Here is a 17221-nt window from a genome sequence, read left to right on the forward strand (position 1 = left end):
GGTGTGTGTGTTGTTGGGGTGGGGACTATTCAGCTGTGTGTGTGCGTTGTTGGGGTGGGGACTATACAGGTGTGTGCGTTGTTGGGGTGGGGACTATACAGGTGTGTGTGTGTTGTTGGGGTGGGGACTATACAGGTGTGTGTGTTGTTGGGGTGGGGACTATTCAGGTGTGTGTGTGTTGTTGGGGTGGGGACTATACAGGTCTGTGTGTTGTTGGGGTGGGGACTATACAGGTCTGTGTGTTGTTGGGGTGGGGACTATACAGGTGTGTGTGTTGTTGGGGTGGGGACTATTCAGGTCTGTGTGTTGTTGGGGTGGGGACTATACAGGTGTGTGTTGTTGGGTTGGGGACTATACAGGTGTGTGTGTGTGTGTGTGTGTTGTTGGGGTGGGGACTATACAGGTGTGTGTGTGTGTGTTGTTGGGGTGGGGTCCTCTTCTCTCCTCATCCTTCCGTCAGTCAGACTCTCCCTCTCTTAGATGGACCTGTAACACACAACACAACCTCACAATGTAACACAACCTCACAATGTAACACAACCTCACAATGTAACACAACCTGACAATGTAACACAACCTGACAATGTAACACAACCTCACTATGTAACACAACCTCACAATGATACATGTAACACAGCAAAAACCACAACAAAAGAATGATATATGGCGGTTAAGCAGATCTTCTGTATACATAGATATGGTCAGAATACAAACACAAATAAATTATGAGAAAACAATTGATAATAGATGTCACTATTGAAGGCATCATCAATTTACTGTGGTCATTGTGGTACTTCCTCCTGTATAAGCTGATCTCTCCTGACCCTGTTGCAGTTATATCAAAACTCCAACCACTGAATTTTGAAGTTGACTACTAGATGCCCATCCAGGTACAAATACATAGATAAGACCTCATTCCATCTGACTACAACACAAACAACAGGTGTCTAATTATCTGACTGACAGACAACCTCAGGTCCCTTAATATTTGACTGACAACCTCAGGTCTCATAGTATTTAACAGACAGACAACCTCAGGTCTCTTAGTATTTGATTGACAGACAACCTCAGGTCTCTTAGTATTTGATTGACAGACAACCTCAGGTCTCTTAGTATTTGACGTAGAGACAAAAGGCCTTGAGTTAGATTCACAATATTAAGTATTTAATATTTTGTCTGAAACATCATTGTAGCTGCAACAAAAGCCAACTGGTATAGAGTAAAGACTGGTCTCTCCAGCTGCTAGGACAGAGTACAGACTGGTCTCACCTACAGCTGGTATAGAGTACAGACTGGTCTCACCTACAGCTGGTATAGAGTACAGACTGGTCTTACCTACAGCTGGTATAGAGTACAGACTGGTCTCACCTACAGCTGGTATAGAGTAAAGACTGGTCTCACCTACAGCCGGTCTCACAGAGTAGATAATGACAGTATCCAGTAGAAGAGGCGTCTCTGTACAGTCTTAGAAACAGAATGAATAGAATCATTTTAGAACCTCTAACAACAACATGTTACAGTTTAGCATCTTTGTTTCCTGGTACTGATTGAATTCAGGCTGAGTTATTAATTGATTTATCTTTCCTTCAATTGCTGATGATTTAACCAGAGTTGCCAATATGGGTATTTTATTGCAGAGAGAACATTCACTGTGTTGTGGCCATGTGGTAATACAAATATGACTGAAAAGAAAAGCAGCACTGATCTCAGACCAGCGTTAAAATCCAACCTTAACATAAGAATTGTTCTGCAATACAGACAACGGTCTAGCTTGTGGAGAGATGTGACTGCAATTATTCTCAAACTTTTAAAAAAGCTCCTCTGAAGGTCTTAACACTGAACTTAAGATTCCTTTGGAAAAAAACAGTCTGAGATATTACAGCCAGAGACATCCTTCATAGCAACCACAGATCCTGCTGTTGTGAGAGATTTAATAATGACCTCTCTTATTATTGGGTTGGAGAGCGTTACTGTTATGGTTTTTAGTACCATGTAAAGCCAGAAAAAGTCAGATTTTATGTGGTTTCATTTCAGGTTGGAAGGCAACAAAAGGTGACTTTCTATGTCCACTTTATATGGTATTCATATACTGGACATTGTTTCGTGTTTTAATTACTCTGGTCTTTTCCTATAAGAGGTTAGGATGGAAAAAAGAATAAGGATTCTACCTTCAGCGTAGGTCACCTCTCTTGGGTCAGATGTCATCGCCCCTGAAACAACATTATAGTCCCCTTGATCAATATGGCTCCTAACTGTTTCTACATCTGGAACACATTACTTAACGTTCATGCATGAAACTGACCCTTCTCAATATTCATTCAGAAACTCTAAATTCATACACACATTAAACTAGAAAACGTAATTAAACAACTGACCTTTGGTCCTCTTTCGGTAGCAGAACATCAGCAATAGAATTGTCAAAGAGATGAAGAGACCGGCCATTCCAGATAGAGCGAGAGGGAGGAGTAGAGGAGATGATGTGGAGGAAGGAGGTGTAGAGGATAAGGAGGGTTTGGAGGAGGAAGGGGCTAAAGAGGGGATAGAGGAGGAGTGGGTTGAGGAGGTAGAAGCTTGAAAATCAAAAGGATAATCTGACATTAGGAAAGAACACAGACAGAGAATCCTGATCAAACTCTTTTGATCTGGAAATAACAGTATTTATACAAGTATGTTGTAATCTTTTGCGTAAAAACAGAACAGATCATCAGATTATTATTTGTTTATTTTATTTGTAATCACATCTGAAAAAGATCAGTGTGTAACCTAGAATTTTTTTTGTCACATTAAATACACTGCTTAAAAAAATTAAGGGGACACTTCAATCACACATCAGGTATCGATGAACTAAATGTATTAAAGATCTAAATCTTTACTTACATTGTATCTAATTCGCTCAGAACAAAACGATGTAACAACGGTCAACAGAACCAAATACACCAACACCGAAAATCAAAGTAAACAACTGAAATCAAAGGCTGTTCAAACTTTTGAATTTTATCAGGGCAACTCATAATGTGACTCAGTAGTGTGTCTGGCCCCCACGTCTGTATGCACTCCTGACAACATCTGGGCATGTTGCTGATGAGACAGTGGACGGTGTCCTGGTGGATCTCCTCCCAGGCCTGGATCAGGACATCAGTGACAGTCTGTGGTGCTACTTGGTTGCATCGGATGCATATATACATAATGTGCCAGAGGTTCACAATTCAGATCTGGGGAACGTGAGGGCCAGTCAATGGCATCAATGCCATCGTCATCCAGGAACTGCCTACACACTCTGGCCACATGGGGCCAGGCATTGTCCTGCACCAGGAGGAACCCAGGGCCCATTGCACCAGCGTAAGGTCTGATGATGGGTCTGAGGATTTCATCCCGGTACCTAACAGCAGTCAGGGTACCGTTGGCCAGCATGTGGAGGTCTGTGTGACCCTCCAAGGATATGCCTCCCCAGACCATCACTGACCCACCACCAAACCAGTCATGCTGGATGATGTTGCAGGCAGCATAACGTTCAACACAGCGTCTCCAGATTTTTTCACGTCTGTCACATGTGCTCAGTGTGAACCTGCTCTCATCTGTGAAGAGAACAGAGTGCCAATTATGGTTTTCTCTGTCGATTGTCAATCAACCTGCATAGTGCTGGTCTGTGAGCACAGCTCCCACTAGAGGACGTCGGGCCCTCCTGGAGTCTGTTTCTGAAAGTTTGGTCAGAAACATGCAGACCAGTAGCCCGCTGGAGGTCATTTTGTAGGGCTCTGGCAGTGCTCCTCCTGTTCCTCCTCACACAAAGGAGCAGATACCCGGTCCTGCTGCTGGGTTGATGCCCATCTATACCACCCTGTCCAGCTATCCTTGTGTAACGGCTCGTCTCCTGGTTTTTTCCTCCATGCGCTTGAGACTGTATTGAGAGTCACAGCAAAATGCATTGTGACAGCATGCATGGATGTGCCATCCTGGAGGAGCTGGTCTTCCTGTGCCTGAATGGGCTGAGCAGTGTACATGATGTTCATATAAAATACACAAATATTTTTATAGAATTTTCTTATCTATTCAAGCAACCATTTGATGAATATACTGTATGTATTTTACATTGTTTTGCCTACTATATGCAGATTGAAAAGTACAAAATCACCACCCTGAGGCCATTGATTTTATATGTGACCTCAGTGGGATTCAAACCCACAACCTTGGTGTTGGTACTGTGTGCTACAAAAGACTGCACTATGTACAATACAATTCTGTAATGAACAGGATTTGGTTGCCGTCAGTAGTAGTAATCACAACTGGTAACAACATATACAGCTCTGGAAAAAATTTAAGAGACCACTGCAAAATTATCAGTTTCTCTGATTTTACTATTCATAGGTGTGTGTTTGAATAAAATGAACATTTTTGTTTTATTCTATGAACTACTGTCAACATTACTTCCAAATTCCAAATAAAAATGTTGTCATTTAGAGTATTTATTTGTAGAAAATAACAACTGGTCAAAATAACACAAAAAGTATGCATTGTTTTCAGACCTCAATAAATGCAAAGAAAATAAAGACATATAAATTTTTCAACAACAAAATACTAATGTTTTAACTTAGGAGGAGTTCAGAAATACATTTTTGGTGGAATAACCCTACTTTTTAATCACATCTGTCATGCGTCTTGGCATGCTCTCCACCAGTCTGTCACATTGCTGTTGGATGACTTTATGTTTGTGACCATCCATCTTTCTCTTGATCAAATCCCAGTGGTTTTCAATGGGGTTCAGGTCTGGAGATTGGGCTGGCCATGACAGGGTCTTGATCTGGTGGTCCTCCATCCACACCTTAATTGACCTGGTTGTGTGGCTTGAAACATTGTCCTGCCGGTAAAAACAATTCTCAGAGTTGGGGAACATTGTCAGAGCAGAAGGAAGCAGGTGTTCTTCCAGGATAACCTTGTACTTGGCTTGATTCATGTGTCCTACACAAAGACATTTCCCCGATTCCAGCCTTGCTGAAGCATCCCCAGATTATCACCGATCCTCCACCAAATTTCACAGTGGGTGTGAGACACTGTGGCTTGTAGGCCTCTCCAGGTCTCCGTCTAACCATTAGACGACCAGGTGTTGGGCAAAGCTTATATTTTACTCGTCAGAGAAGAGGACCTTACTCCATTCCTCTATGGTCCAATCCTTATGGTCTTTTGCAAACTTCAGCCTGGCTCTTCTTTGCTTCTCATTGATGAAGGGCTTTTTTCTAGCTTTGCATGACTTCAGCCTGCCCCTAGGAGCCTGTTTTGAACCGTCCTCGCCGTGCACTTCACCCCAGCTGCTGTTTGACATTCTTTTTGTAGGTCACTTGATGTCATCCTACGGTTGTTGAGTGACATTCGAATGAGTTGATGGTCATCTCGGTCAGTGGACAGTCGTTTTCACCCTCTACCAGTCTCTGGGTTTGTTGTCCCCAATGTCTGTTGCTTGACCTTGTTCTTATGAACCGCTGTCTTTGAAACTTTCAGGATGGAAGCAACCTAACGCTCACTATATCCCTCTGCCAGTAAAGCCAAAATTTAACCCTTCTTTTCCTCACTCAAAGCCTTTCTTTTCAACTCTTTTGTCATGCTGATTTGTAATTTTTTATTCAAATAACCTTTGAGGTACTACTTGCACTGTTTTTGCCATCCAGCTGGTCCTATTACAAGAGGATAGTGATGACCACAGCAGTGGTTTCTATACTTTTCCTCGTTTAAATTAGATTTGGTTCAGGTAATCACCTAATCAGTTCTTCATTAAGTAAAATGAGGTGTGCCTGTGTTGGAATTTAACAGACACTGGAATGGAATGGCTGCCAAACATGTAGAGATGCTTATTTAAGAAAAATTAGGTGTGGTCTCTTAGTTTTTTCCCCAGAGCTGTATAACCATATAAACCATGTGAACACTGGTAATGGCTGAATCTCAAATTGCATACTACACACTACAAGAATGTAATTCGTGGATGATGGTGAAGTATGTACTGTTTTGTTTAGTAAGCTAGTATGCCAGTATTGGGACTGATTGGGACATACTACCTTATCATAAAACTGTGTCCTGACACTAGATCATGTCAGGACACAGATCGTTGCGCATTAACATCACGCCAAGTTTGAATATTTATCTAATTTCAGTTTACTTCCTCCACAAATAGCATCTATGAACTGTATGGCTTTTGCCACTTGCCGTTTTAACAGCTTATTGGCCAGTAATAAGCCTACTAGTATCTACTTACTACTTGGGATAAGAATTGAGCAATTGGTAGTGAGACTACAAACAAACTTTACACTAACAAACCTATTTATTTTCATGGCACAACAATCATAGCTTTTCTTTAATACGAGAATGTCATTGATGCAATAAATATCAATATAAGTGACGATAACTGACTTTTTTGTCAAATGAAATGTGAGAAAACCGTGGAAACCCCTCTTTTACTGCACAAGGGGTTGTTGGCTTTATTACCACAAAAAGCATGCACAGATGCATACTTTGAAAATCCACCTGAAATAGTAGACCATCTGGGAACTTTTGGCATACTATTTTTAGTGTACAATGGTTTGGGACATACTAATCTTGTTGCCCCATAATGTCTTTTCATTATGGACGTGGAAGGTTTATTACCACCATACCCATGAGTATGTCACACTCCACAGCTCATGGATAAGTCATGTCATGTCATCTCTAGTGACCAATATCATGGTTGGATTTGCAATGCCAAAGCAGTATTTCCGCAGTGCATAAAAAATTATATTCAAGATAGTAACTGGGATGTGGAGAAGATATCATTAGAAAAATGCCCAAAAAAGTATGTATGCTAATTAGTGTAGTGTTTGCTAAACATATTTTAAAAATGTATTAGACAAAAGAAAAATGTATACAAGTTTTTTTGGGCATAAATGATACTAGAATATGTCTATATTGATCACAGTTTTTATGATGAGATAATTATGGAAATTATTTTCCGCCGTCACGTCTTCCATTGAGGAAGCAGAGGATGAGGGCTCAGAGGTGGACTCGTCCATCACCCGGGCTGAAGTCACCGAGGTGGTTAAGAAACTCCTCGGTGGCAAGGCACCGGGGGTGGATGAGATCCGCCCTGAGTACCTCAAGTCTCTGGATGTTGTGGGGCTGTCTTGGCTGACACGCCTGTGCAACATCGCGTGGCAGTCGGGGACAGTGCCTCTGGGATGGCAGACCGGGGTGGTGGTCCCTCTTTATAAGAAGGGGGACCGGAGGGTGTGTTCCAACTATAGGGGGATCACACTTCTCAGCCTCCCCGGGAAAGTCTATGCCAGGGTTCTGGAGAGGAGAATACGGCCGATAGTAGAACCTCGGATTCAGGAGGAACAGTGTGGTTTTCGTCCAGGCCGCGGAACACTGGACCAGCTCTATACCCTCTACAGGGTGATGGAGGGTTCATGGGAGTTTGCCCAACCAGTCCACATGTGTTTTGTGGATTTGGAGAAGGCATTCGACTGTGTCCCTCGTGGCATCCTGTGGAGGGTGCTTCGGGAATATGGGGTCCTGGGTCCTTTGCTAAGGGCTGTCAGGTCCCTGTACGACCGAAGCAGGAGCTTGGTCCGCATTGCCGGCAGTAAGTCAGACTTGTTCCCTGTGCATGTTGGACTCCGGCAGGGCTGCCCTTTGTCACCGTTTCTGTTCGTAATTTTTATGGACAGAATTTCTAGGCGCAGCCAGGGGCCGGAGGGTGTCAGGTTTGGGGACCACACGATTTCGTCTCTGCTCTTTGCGGATGATGTTGTCGTGTTGGCCCCTTCAAGCCAGGACCTTCAGCATGCACTTGGACGGTTTGCAGCCGAGTGTGAAGCGGTGGGGATGAAAATCAGTACCTCCAAATCCGAGGCCATGGTCATCAGTCGGAAAAGGGTGGCTTGCCCACTTCAGGTTGGTGGAGAGTGCCTGCCTCAAGTGGAGGAGTTTAAGTATCTAGGGGTCTTGTTCACGAGTGAGGGAAGGATGGAACGGGAGATTGACAGACGGATCGGTGCAGCTTCTGCAGTAATGCGGTCGATGTATCGGTCTGTCGTGGTGAAGAAAGAGCTGAGCCGTAAGGCGAAGCTCTCGATTTACCGGTCAATCTACGTTCCTACTCTCACCTATGGTCATGAGCTTTGGGTCATGACCGAAAGGACAAGATCCCGGATACAGGCGGCCGAAATGAGCTTTCTCCGCAGGGTGGCTGGGCGATCCCTTAGAGATAGGGTGAGAAGCTCGGTCACCCGGGAGGAGCTCAGAGTAGAGCCGCTGCTCCTCCACATCGAGAGGGGTCAGCTGAGGTGGCTTGGGCATCTGTTTCGGATGCCTCCGGGACGCCTTCCTGGGAAGGTGTTCTGGTCCCGTCCCACCGGGAAGAGACCCCGGGGAAGACCTAGGACACGCTGGAGGGACTATGTCTCCCGGCTGGCCTGGGAACGCCTCGGTGTCCCCCCGGAAGAGCTGGAGGAAGTGTCTGGGGAGAGGGAAGTCTGGGCATCCCTGCTTAGACTGCTGCCCCCGCGACCCGGCCCCGGATTAAGCGGAAGATGATGCGATTTTCAGACAATTGAGATGGATAGTGTGCAGTAAGAGTTTTTCCTAATGTTAAAACAGTGAAATTAACTATAATAGAATACCTTCAGCACTTCAAAGAGCCATTTTGAAACACTTGTTTTACATTGTTTGGTCTTGGTCAAATGTGAGAACATGTTTTGGTGAATTAACCAATGTACTTACTATATTTCACCAAACACTTAGTGGTTGAATCAATTATCTTATGCGAAAGATGTTTACAAGTTAAATTAATGGAAAATCTGTTGTTTTGAATGCAAGACAATGTGTTACAAGTGTGATCAGTTCGGAGTTTTGTACTAACTGTTCTGAAAAATCACCACATACTATTGATAACAGTACCAACGTGACCAAAAACATTTAACAGTTCAAATCAAACAGTTTGACAGTTATGATCAAACTGTATTGATCTGGATATTGACATTTCTAATAAAACTGTATTGATCAGGATATTGAAAGTTCTGATCTGGATATCAATGCTAAAACAGATGTCACAGCTGACAGAAAATGTTTTCACTGTAGATGGCACATATCTAAAATAACATATTTCAATGTATCCTATTTTAATATAAGATAAATACATTGAATATAATGTTTCTCAACTGTCACAGTCATCCATCTATCTGGTGATTCTCCTAGTTCATATTCTCACCTGTCACAGTCATCCATCTATCTGGTGATTCTCCTAGTTCATATTCTCACCTGTCACAGTCATCCATCTATCTGGTGATTCTCCTAGTTCATATTCTCACCTGTCACAGTCATCCATCTATCTGGTGATTCTCCTAGTTCATATTCTCACCTGTCACAGTCATCCATCTATCTGGTGATTCTCCTAGTTCATATTCTCACCTGTCACAGTCATCCATCTATCTGGTTATTCTCCTAGTTCATATTCTCACCTGTCACAGTCATCCATCTATCTGGTGATTCTCCTAGTTCATATTCTCACCTGTCACAGTCATCCATCTATGTGGTGATTCTCCTAGTTCATTTTCTCACCTGTCACAGTCATCCATCTATCTGGTGATTCTCCTAGTTCATATTCTCACCTGTCACAGTCATCCATCTATCTGGTGATTCTCCTAGTTCATATTCTCACCTCTCACAGTCATCCATCTATCTGGTGATTCTCCTAGTTCATATTCTCACCTGTCACAGTCATCCATCTATCTGGTGATTCTCCTAGTTCATATTCTCACCTGTCACAGTCATCCATCTGGTGATTCTCCTAGTTCACATTCTCACCTGTCACATTCATCCAGCTCTTTGGGGAGTTTCCTTTAGAGTGTCTACAGCTGTACCATCCTTCAGCTGACTGTGATACTGCAGGGATGGTCATCTCTCCTGTAGACTCAGTCTTGATGAAGGATCCATCTTTGTAGAAATCAGCTGTGAGGTCAGAGGGAGTTTCCTTATGTCTGCAGCTGAGAGTCACAGAATTTCCTTCAGCCACAGGAAGGATGGGAATCTCTAGGATTACATCTGTACAACACAGGAGCAGGTAGTTATTATTTTAGTTTCACACCACACAAAATACAGTAACTAGTTCCAGACAAAAAAATACTACAGTTGTGCTCAAAAGTTTGCATACCCTTGGAGAATTGGCAATATATGTACCATTTGTAAAGAAAACATGTGTGAGTAGGCAAAACACATGTTTTTTATTTCTCATGGGATTCACATTCAACAGTAGGTCATAACAGAATGGCACAATTATTAAACAAAACATGGCAACAAAGAATAAAATGAAGTCTGCATACCCATAGTTCTTAATACTGTGTATTGTCCCCTTTGGCTTTTTTGTGTCATTGGCCCAGAAAAGGCTTCTTTCTGTCAACTCGACCATGCAGCTCATTGTTCATCACATATCATCGTATTGTGCTCCTTGACTCAACCGCTCTGTCTTTTTCCAGAGCAGCCTGTATTTATCCTGAGGTTACCTGTGAGTTTCTCTTTGTATCCCAAACAATTATTCTGGCAGTTTTGGCTGAAATCTTTCTTGGTCTACCTGACCTTGGTTTGGTATCAAGAGATCCCAGTATTTTCTACTTCTTAATAAGGGATTAAACAGTACTGACTGGCATTTACAAGGCTTTGGATATCTTTTTATATCCTTTTCCATCTTTATAAAGTTCCTTTACCTTGTTACGCAGATCTGTTGACAGGTCTTTTCTGCTCCCCATGGCTCAGTATCTAGCCTGCTCAGTGCATCCATGTGAGAGCTAAAAAACTCATCGACTATTTATACACAGACACTAATTGTAATTTAAAAAGCCACAGGTGTGGGAAATTCCCCTTAAATGCCATTTTCACCTGTGTGTGTCACCTTGTGTGTCTGTAACAAGGCCAAACATTCAAGGGTATGTAAACTTTTGATCAGGCCCATTTGCGTTATTTCTGTTCTCATTATGATTTCAAAAGGAGTCAAAGAACTATTTGATAACAAATGGCTTCACAATCCTTAATTTCTTTCTTTTTTTTTTCATGATCAGTCATATTTTCAAAATCAATGCCAAAATGTCACTATTTCTGCCAGGGTATGCAGGGTATAACTTATATACAACTGTACACTAATTAGTTCATTACAACAAAAAATACAGTTATTATCTCTAACCTAGATAATATACAATATTTAGTTTCACACAACACAAAATACAGTAATTAGTTCATGACAACACCATATACACAAATTTGTTTCACACAACACAATATACAATTATTCATTCACACAACACAATATTGTCCTCAGGTAACCACATCAGTCAAGTGTAACCCAATTCTAGTAATACAATGTTCTTTTTTGGTTGTTTTCTTTGCTTGATGCAGGCCAATAATTTCACCCTTCTCAAACACAGTGACATCTTTTCCACAACAATGGGATACGTCTTCTGACATGTTGTTACAGATTTTTCTGAATGCTTAAACACTAACAGTGATTCTTGAAGCACTATCTCTGAAACCTTTAACACTAGTAGCCAATGCATTTACCAATTGCCAATCTGAATGCACATTCTCTGCTTTACACTCAGTTTGTAATTTTATAACACTTTTTGCAAAACTGTAAACACAACTCATTGCTTTACGCTCAGTTTTAAACTTAATAACACACTTCTAGCAAAATTGTAAACATTGACCTCTACATTGCTACACTATATCACCAGTTGCCTTTCCACATTGGCCCATGTGAAATAACTTTTAGATAATGGGTTTACACACAAACTATAAATAAATTATCCCATTTCTGGACACCCTCCACAAGACTCAACCCTAATGACCAGAAGCCAGAGCAGCCAAGGAATGTTAACATCTGGGACAATTTTAGTTTCCACCAGGCTTCTGTGGTCCGAAAGTGGTTCACAGGTATGGAGACTCCCCAAATAATCTCCATTCTTGATTCCTATTGAAGAATCTTCTCATGGTGTTGGAAGGTGTATGATCACCAGCCCCACCAATGCATCCCCCTACTACAGTCAATGGAGGAGGCTCATGGAAACATCAATCAGGGGTCATGTCAGGCCTGGATACGGCCAGATGACTTTCCACACTGCCTAGCTCAAGACAACATGCCATGTGATGTGGTTGAAGTCTCATGGCCAGACCCACAAAGGTGAGATGTAGCCAAAACATTTTCTGTTCTTTTTTTTCTAGCACAAATGTTTCTGTTTTCTTCTACTGCGCTTTTGTTGTTTGAAGAGTGTTTTGAGGAAAGAAAATAACTTTTTCCCATTTCAATTGATAGTGTTTTATGTTAGAAATACACATCCAAACTTTACACATTTATGACATGTATGACAAAACTTTATTGCTATCTGCTAAGCCCGGTCCTATGGCCCCTATGAACGGTACACAGAGGAAACAAAAACAACAAGAGTTTTTAATTAATACTATGAGTGTGTAGTGTGCTTCAAATGATGGTTTGTCTGTACTCTGTTGATGCAAAAACACACTTTAACACACTCTTTTTGAATGTTTTGAAAGAATTGTTTGCTTTTGCAAGAAATGTATAATGTTTTGCTAGTATGGTGTAAGGCTTTGTGGTTAGTGTTTAGAGTTTTGCAAAAACAGCCTATAGTTTCAAAGTGCCTAAGCAATCAGAGAAACCTGTATGAAATGAAAAGCTACTTACTGCATCAGTTAGGATGAAAATAATGTTGTCCAGCTGAAACATATTATTTATTCAATCAAAGTTTGCTTATTTAAATCCAAACTGTGACTTTTTCGGGGGCCAGAGAGTTATTATATCAACTTACATACTGTAAACATTTAAAAACATTTAGTTATATTGAACATACCAGTTACTGTGATGTTAGTAAATGGTGATAATTAACATACCAGTTACTGTGATGTTAGTAAATGGTGATAATTAACATACCAGTTACTGTGATGTTGACAGTACTACTGTGTTCTCCAGATTCAGACTGACACCAGTAAACTCCACTGTCTGTTGATTTGGTTGAGGAGATGTTGCAGTTGGTTCCATCCACCCTCCCCCATCCATCACCACACTCTGTACGCTTTCCACTTGAGTTCCTCTTCACTCCCCATCCAGTGGAACCACCCTGGACCTCACATCTCAGAGAGACAGACTCATATTCCAAGAACTGACGTCTGTTGGGTCTGACAATCAGAGAACCTGGAGACTGACCTGGGAGAAATCATATTATCCTGGATTATTAAACTACACAATGTACTGTACACTTTTACAACACTGTGGTAAAAATGTGTTCAAGATCATTCTTCAATAAAGTGTGATCAAGAATTTCACGTTATTTCACATTAAGTTTAATTGCTATATGGGTTTTTTTTGCTAATAAATTGTGACAGATAATATCAGTAAGAAATGTCAAGGTTTAGCAAACACTACAGTACACTAATTTGCCTTAATTCTGTCATTTTTTTTCCAAATCTGTCTTTGGCATTTTTGCCATTTTGGCTTGGTGAATCCTCATCTCATCTTCATCCGCTTATCCGGTATCGGGTCGCGGGGGCAGCAGCTCCAACAGGGGACCCCAAATTTCCTTTTCCCGAGCCACATTTGCCAGCTCTGACTGGGGGATCCCAAGGCGTTCCCAGGCCAGTGTCGAAATATAATCTCTCCACCTAGTCCTGGGCCTACCCCGAGGTCTCCTCCCAGCTGGACGTGCCTGGAACACCTCCCTAGGGAGACGTCCTGGGGGCATCCTTACCAGATGCCCGAACCACCTCAACTGGCTCCTTTCGATGCAAAGGAGCAGCGGCTCTACTCCGAGTTCCTCACGGATGGCTGAGCTTCTCACCCTATCTCTAAGGGAGAAGTCCTTGGAAGAACCAAGAAGGGGCTGATGTCTACCACCCTCATATTGTCTCAAATTGCATACTTGCATACTATATAGTATGCCAGTTTAGTATGCGAGATGATTAGTATGTCCTAAACCATAGTACGCTGAAAATAGTATGCCAAAAGTTCCCGGATGGTCTACTATTTCTGGTGGATTTTCAAAGTATGCATCTGTGCATGCTTTTTGTGGTAATATAGACCACAACCCTTGCACATTAAAAGAAGTGGGTTTTCCATGATTCTCTCTTCTTTTCACTTGACGAAAAGGTCAGTTAACGTCATATGGGTTACATTTTTAGGTTTTGTTACTTCCATCTTCCACAACTCAGATCCTTAGTAAACGAGCCAACAAAATCTGATGTTACACTTCCACAGTTTGGCTTAAAATGCATTATCTTAAAATGCATTATGGAATCATAAAATAAAAATAAATGTTCATCACTTCAATGTCAACTAAATAGTATTTACCAAATCAACAAAAACAATCATAATATAATTTCATTTTGCTTGCTATACTTTTTTCAACCATAAGATAAACTTGTAGGCCCCTCTGATTGGCTGGAATGGGTGCCATGCACCCATCGCAACCATTAAAGCTCCACCTATGAGATAGCTAGAAACACATGTGTTGCAGAGTTGCCCAAGTCAAAAACTATCAAAGCCCTTGTCCTGCAATACTGTACACAACCAACCAACCACCTCACCCCACTAAAAGTAGAAATTAAAAAAAATAACAAGATATGAAACACCAACAATGATGGTTTAAATCTATGTACAGAATGAAAAACAGTTACACTTTACACTTACAACTGATCAAACAGACTGGTCAGTGCGCTGTGTGTCTGAGTTTTATATCGTAGAAGAAAGGTGAAAACATGCACATCCAAACAAATTGACAACATTTCGATCCCAAAAGGATCTTCGTCAGGTCACTTTCAAAAGATCTATGAGATAAAGTTAGGGAAAGGCCCAAGTCAGGGGATAGATATTAATAGATTTCAAAGGCCTTGTCCATCCCTTGGAAACAGTTAAGACCATTATTAAGAAGTGGAAAGCGTTTGCCACCCACCAGACCTTGCATAGATCAGGATGTCCATCCAAAGTGGATGACTGGTTAACTTTGGACAGGGCCTCAGTATCTCTTGACCCGTACGTCTCGGCCACTAGTTTTATGCTGCTATATTATTGTACTGGGGGACTAGGGTCAATCAGTCCTTATCTTAGCTACTAGACCACGCCCCTAACCCCTCTGATGTGGCAGGGAGTGTCCAGCCCGGCTCAGTCCCTAGTTTTAATGCAGCAATAATCTATGATTATGTTTAGCCTGGGGGTAACATGTTCCCCTGGGAGGAGTTTCCTCTAACCCAAACCCAGGAGACCACACCTCCTAGCCACCCTCAGGACTGGGAAATAGTATGCTGAGGTATCCACGTGAATACTAGGAATGTTCCTTCTACTGTAACGTAACACTAAAGAAATGATGTTCCTTCTACTGTAATGTAACACTAATGAAATTATGTTCCTTCTACTGTAACGTAGATGTAACCTGTTTGACTTTAGGAGAACCCTTGGACCATGCCTGAGGACCAACAGGCCCTAAAGACTCGTAGCTGTCCCTGTGTGAAGTCCTTCTGGTTGTGTTGCTGCCTGATGATTCCTGCTGACACTGCCCACACCTCACCAGACTGTCCCTGTCCTTGGTTATGAAGTGGACTTGGATTCTGTTTTAGAACTCTGGTTACAGCCCACCTGCATTCATTGGCTTGTTTGTCTTCTGATCATGCAAAAACATTATCCTGGCCCATAAGGTCATGTATTCTTATAATCTACGCAGCACAGCCAGAAGAGGACTGGTCAACCCAGAGTCTGGTTCCCCTCTAGGTTTCTTCATTTTCTTAGCCACTGTGCATTAACTCTTGTTGCTTGCTCTATGGGGTTTCAGGCTGGTTATCTGTAAAAGCACTTTGTGATGACTGATGAAAAAAGGGCTTTAGAAAATAAATGTCATTGATTGAATGGTTTGCAAGGAGGAGATAGCCTCTCTGATCAATCAAAAAGCCATCGCCAACTTTGTAGGAGCTTTTGGCCTCTATGGCAAAGACTGATTAATATGTGGATGTGACCACAATATCACAAATGCTCCACAAAGCTGGCCTCTGTGGGAGGATGGAAAGAAAAGAAAAACACTCACTTACTCACTCACTGACTCACTGACAAAGAACTCGCTAAGCCCTTAAAATAAAATTTGCATTGCCCATAAAATCATTATTTTGTTCGTTGTATTAAAGATCGTGCCTTAGTCCCGACTGATTAGCCGCCGATACTAGTCTCTCAACATAGCCACACACACGCACACATCTTTACATCATAGCCTAAACCTTATTGAAAACACAAACAATCCACATCCAAATTATTTCAAAACCAAACAAAAATGGAGAGATTTCTAGTGAGAACCCACAAGGCAACCGACGCAACACCCGCTGCAAAAGCTTCGAAGGTACGATGAAGCATACCTGCAGTTAGGTTTTACAGTCACGGCTGATCTGAGACCTCAGTGTGTCATGTGTGCCGAGGTGCTTGCAAACGACAGCATAAAGCAGAGATGGGGACAAGTCACACATGGTCAAGTCCAAGCAAGTCTCAAGTCTTAACCATCAAGTCTCGAGTCAAGTCTCAAGTCACAGTTCAGATAAATCAAGCAAGTCAAGTCAAGGGTTCACCCTAAGCAAGTCAAGTCGAGTCCTTATAAGTTTGAAGTCAAGTCAAGTCACAGTACTAAAGAGATTAACACACACACACACACACTGTCTGTTTCTGATGTGCGCTCGGTGCGAAGCTCGATTTCAAAATCAAATATTTTTCTCCTCCGCGGTACAATTTTTTGGGGGGACGAAGCGGAGGGATCTTGAATCAGCCTGAAGGGGTTGTATTCGCTATAACAACCACCTCGCTATACCTTATCCCGCTTATTACATGGCTACCTACCAAATAAATCAATAATTTGACACAAAATATTGATTTCAAAAGGAATTTATTGATTTAAAAACGATTGTATTGCTTCCTCTAAAGAAAAGAGTCCGTTCCGTCTCTAGTTAGAATCCTGCTGCGTCCATAGCAACGCGCTGTTTTTCATGGCAACGGTCTGTTATCAAGAAATAACACGCATTCTGCACTGGAATTCAGCCAATCCATGTAATAAGGGCTAATAATAACAACCTTATAAACTAATTATTGTGACTGAAAAACTGTCTAATATGTAATTACGCTGTAATTATTCTTGTCTGTATGAGTAAAAAAAAAAATTCGAAATGTTTAGGTGCTAGT

General features: G+C 41.8%; 1 protein-coding gene across 1 annotated transcript in view; it reads right to left on the reverse strand.

Annotated features, from left to right (window-relative positions):
- Window positions 1-381: 381 nt before the first annotated feature.
- The window catches only part of LOC106023985 (high affinity immunoglobulin gamma Fc receptor I-like), a 76384-nt gene continuing 59544 nt past the window's right edge, over window positions 382-17221 (reverse strand). The window contains exons 3-8 of the mRNA XM_034290758.1: window positions 12953-13225; window positions 9826-10062; window positions 2376-2591; window positions 2169-2210; window positions 1402-1464; window positions 382-486 (exon numbers count right to left, since the gene is read on the reverse strand). Of these exons, the coding sequence (XP_034146649.1) occupies window positions 461-486; window positions 1402-1464; window positions 2169-2210; window positions 2376-2591; window positions 9826-10062; window positions 12953-13225 (857 nt within the window). The 3' untranslated portion in view covers window positions 382-460. The remainder of the gene's footprint in view (window positions 487-1401; window positions 1465-2168; window positions 2211-2375; window positions 2592-9825; window positions 10063-12952; window positions 13226-17221) is intronic.

The sequence above is a fragment of the Esox lucius genome, chromosome 24 (assembly GCF_011004845.1).
Source record: "Esox lucius isolate fEsoLuc1 chromosome 24, fEsoLuc1.pri, whole genome shotgun sequence".
Taxonomy (NCBI): domain Eukaryota; kingdom Metazoa; phylum Chordata; class Actinopteri; order Esociformes; family Esocidae; genus Esox; species Esox lucius.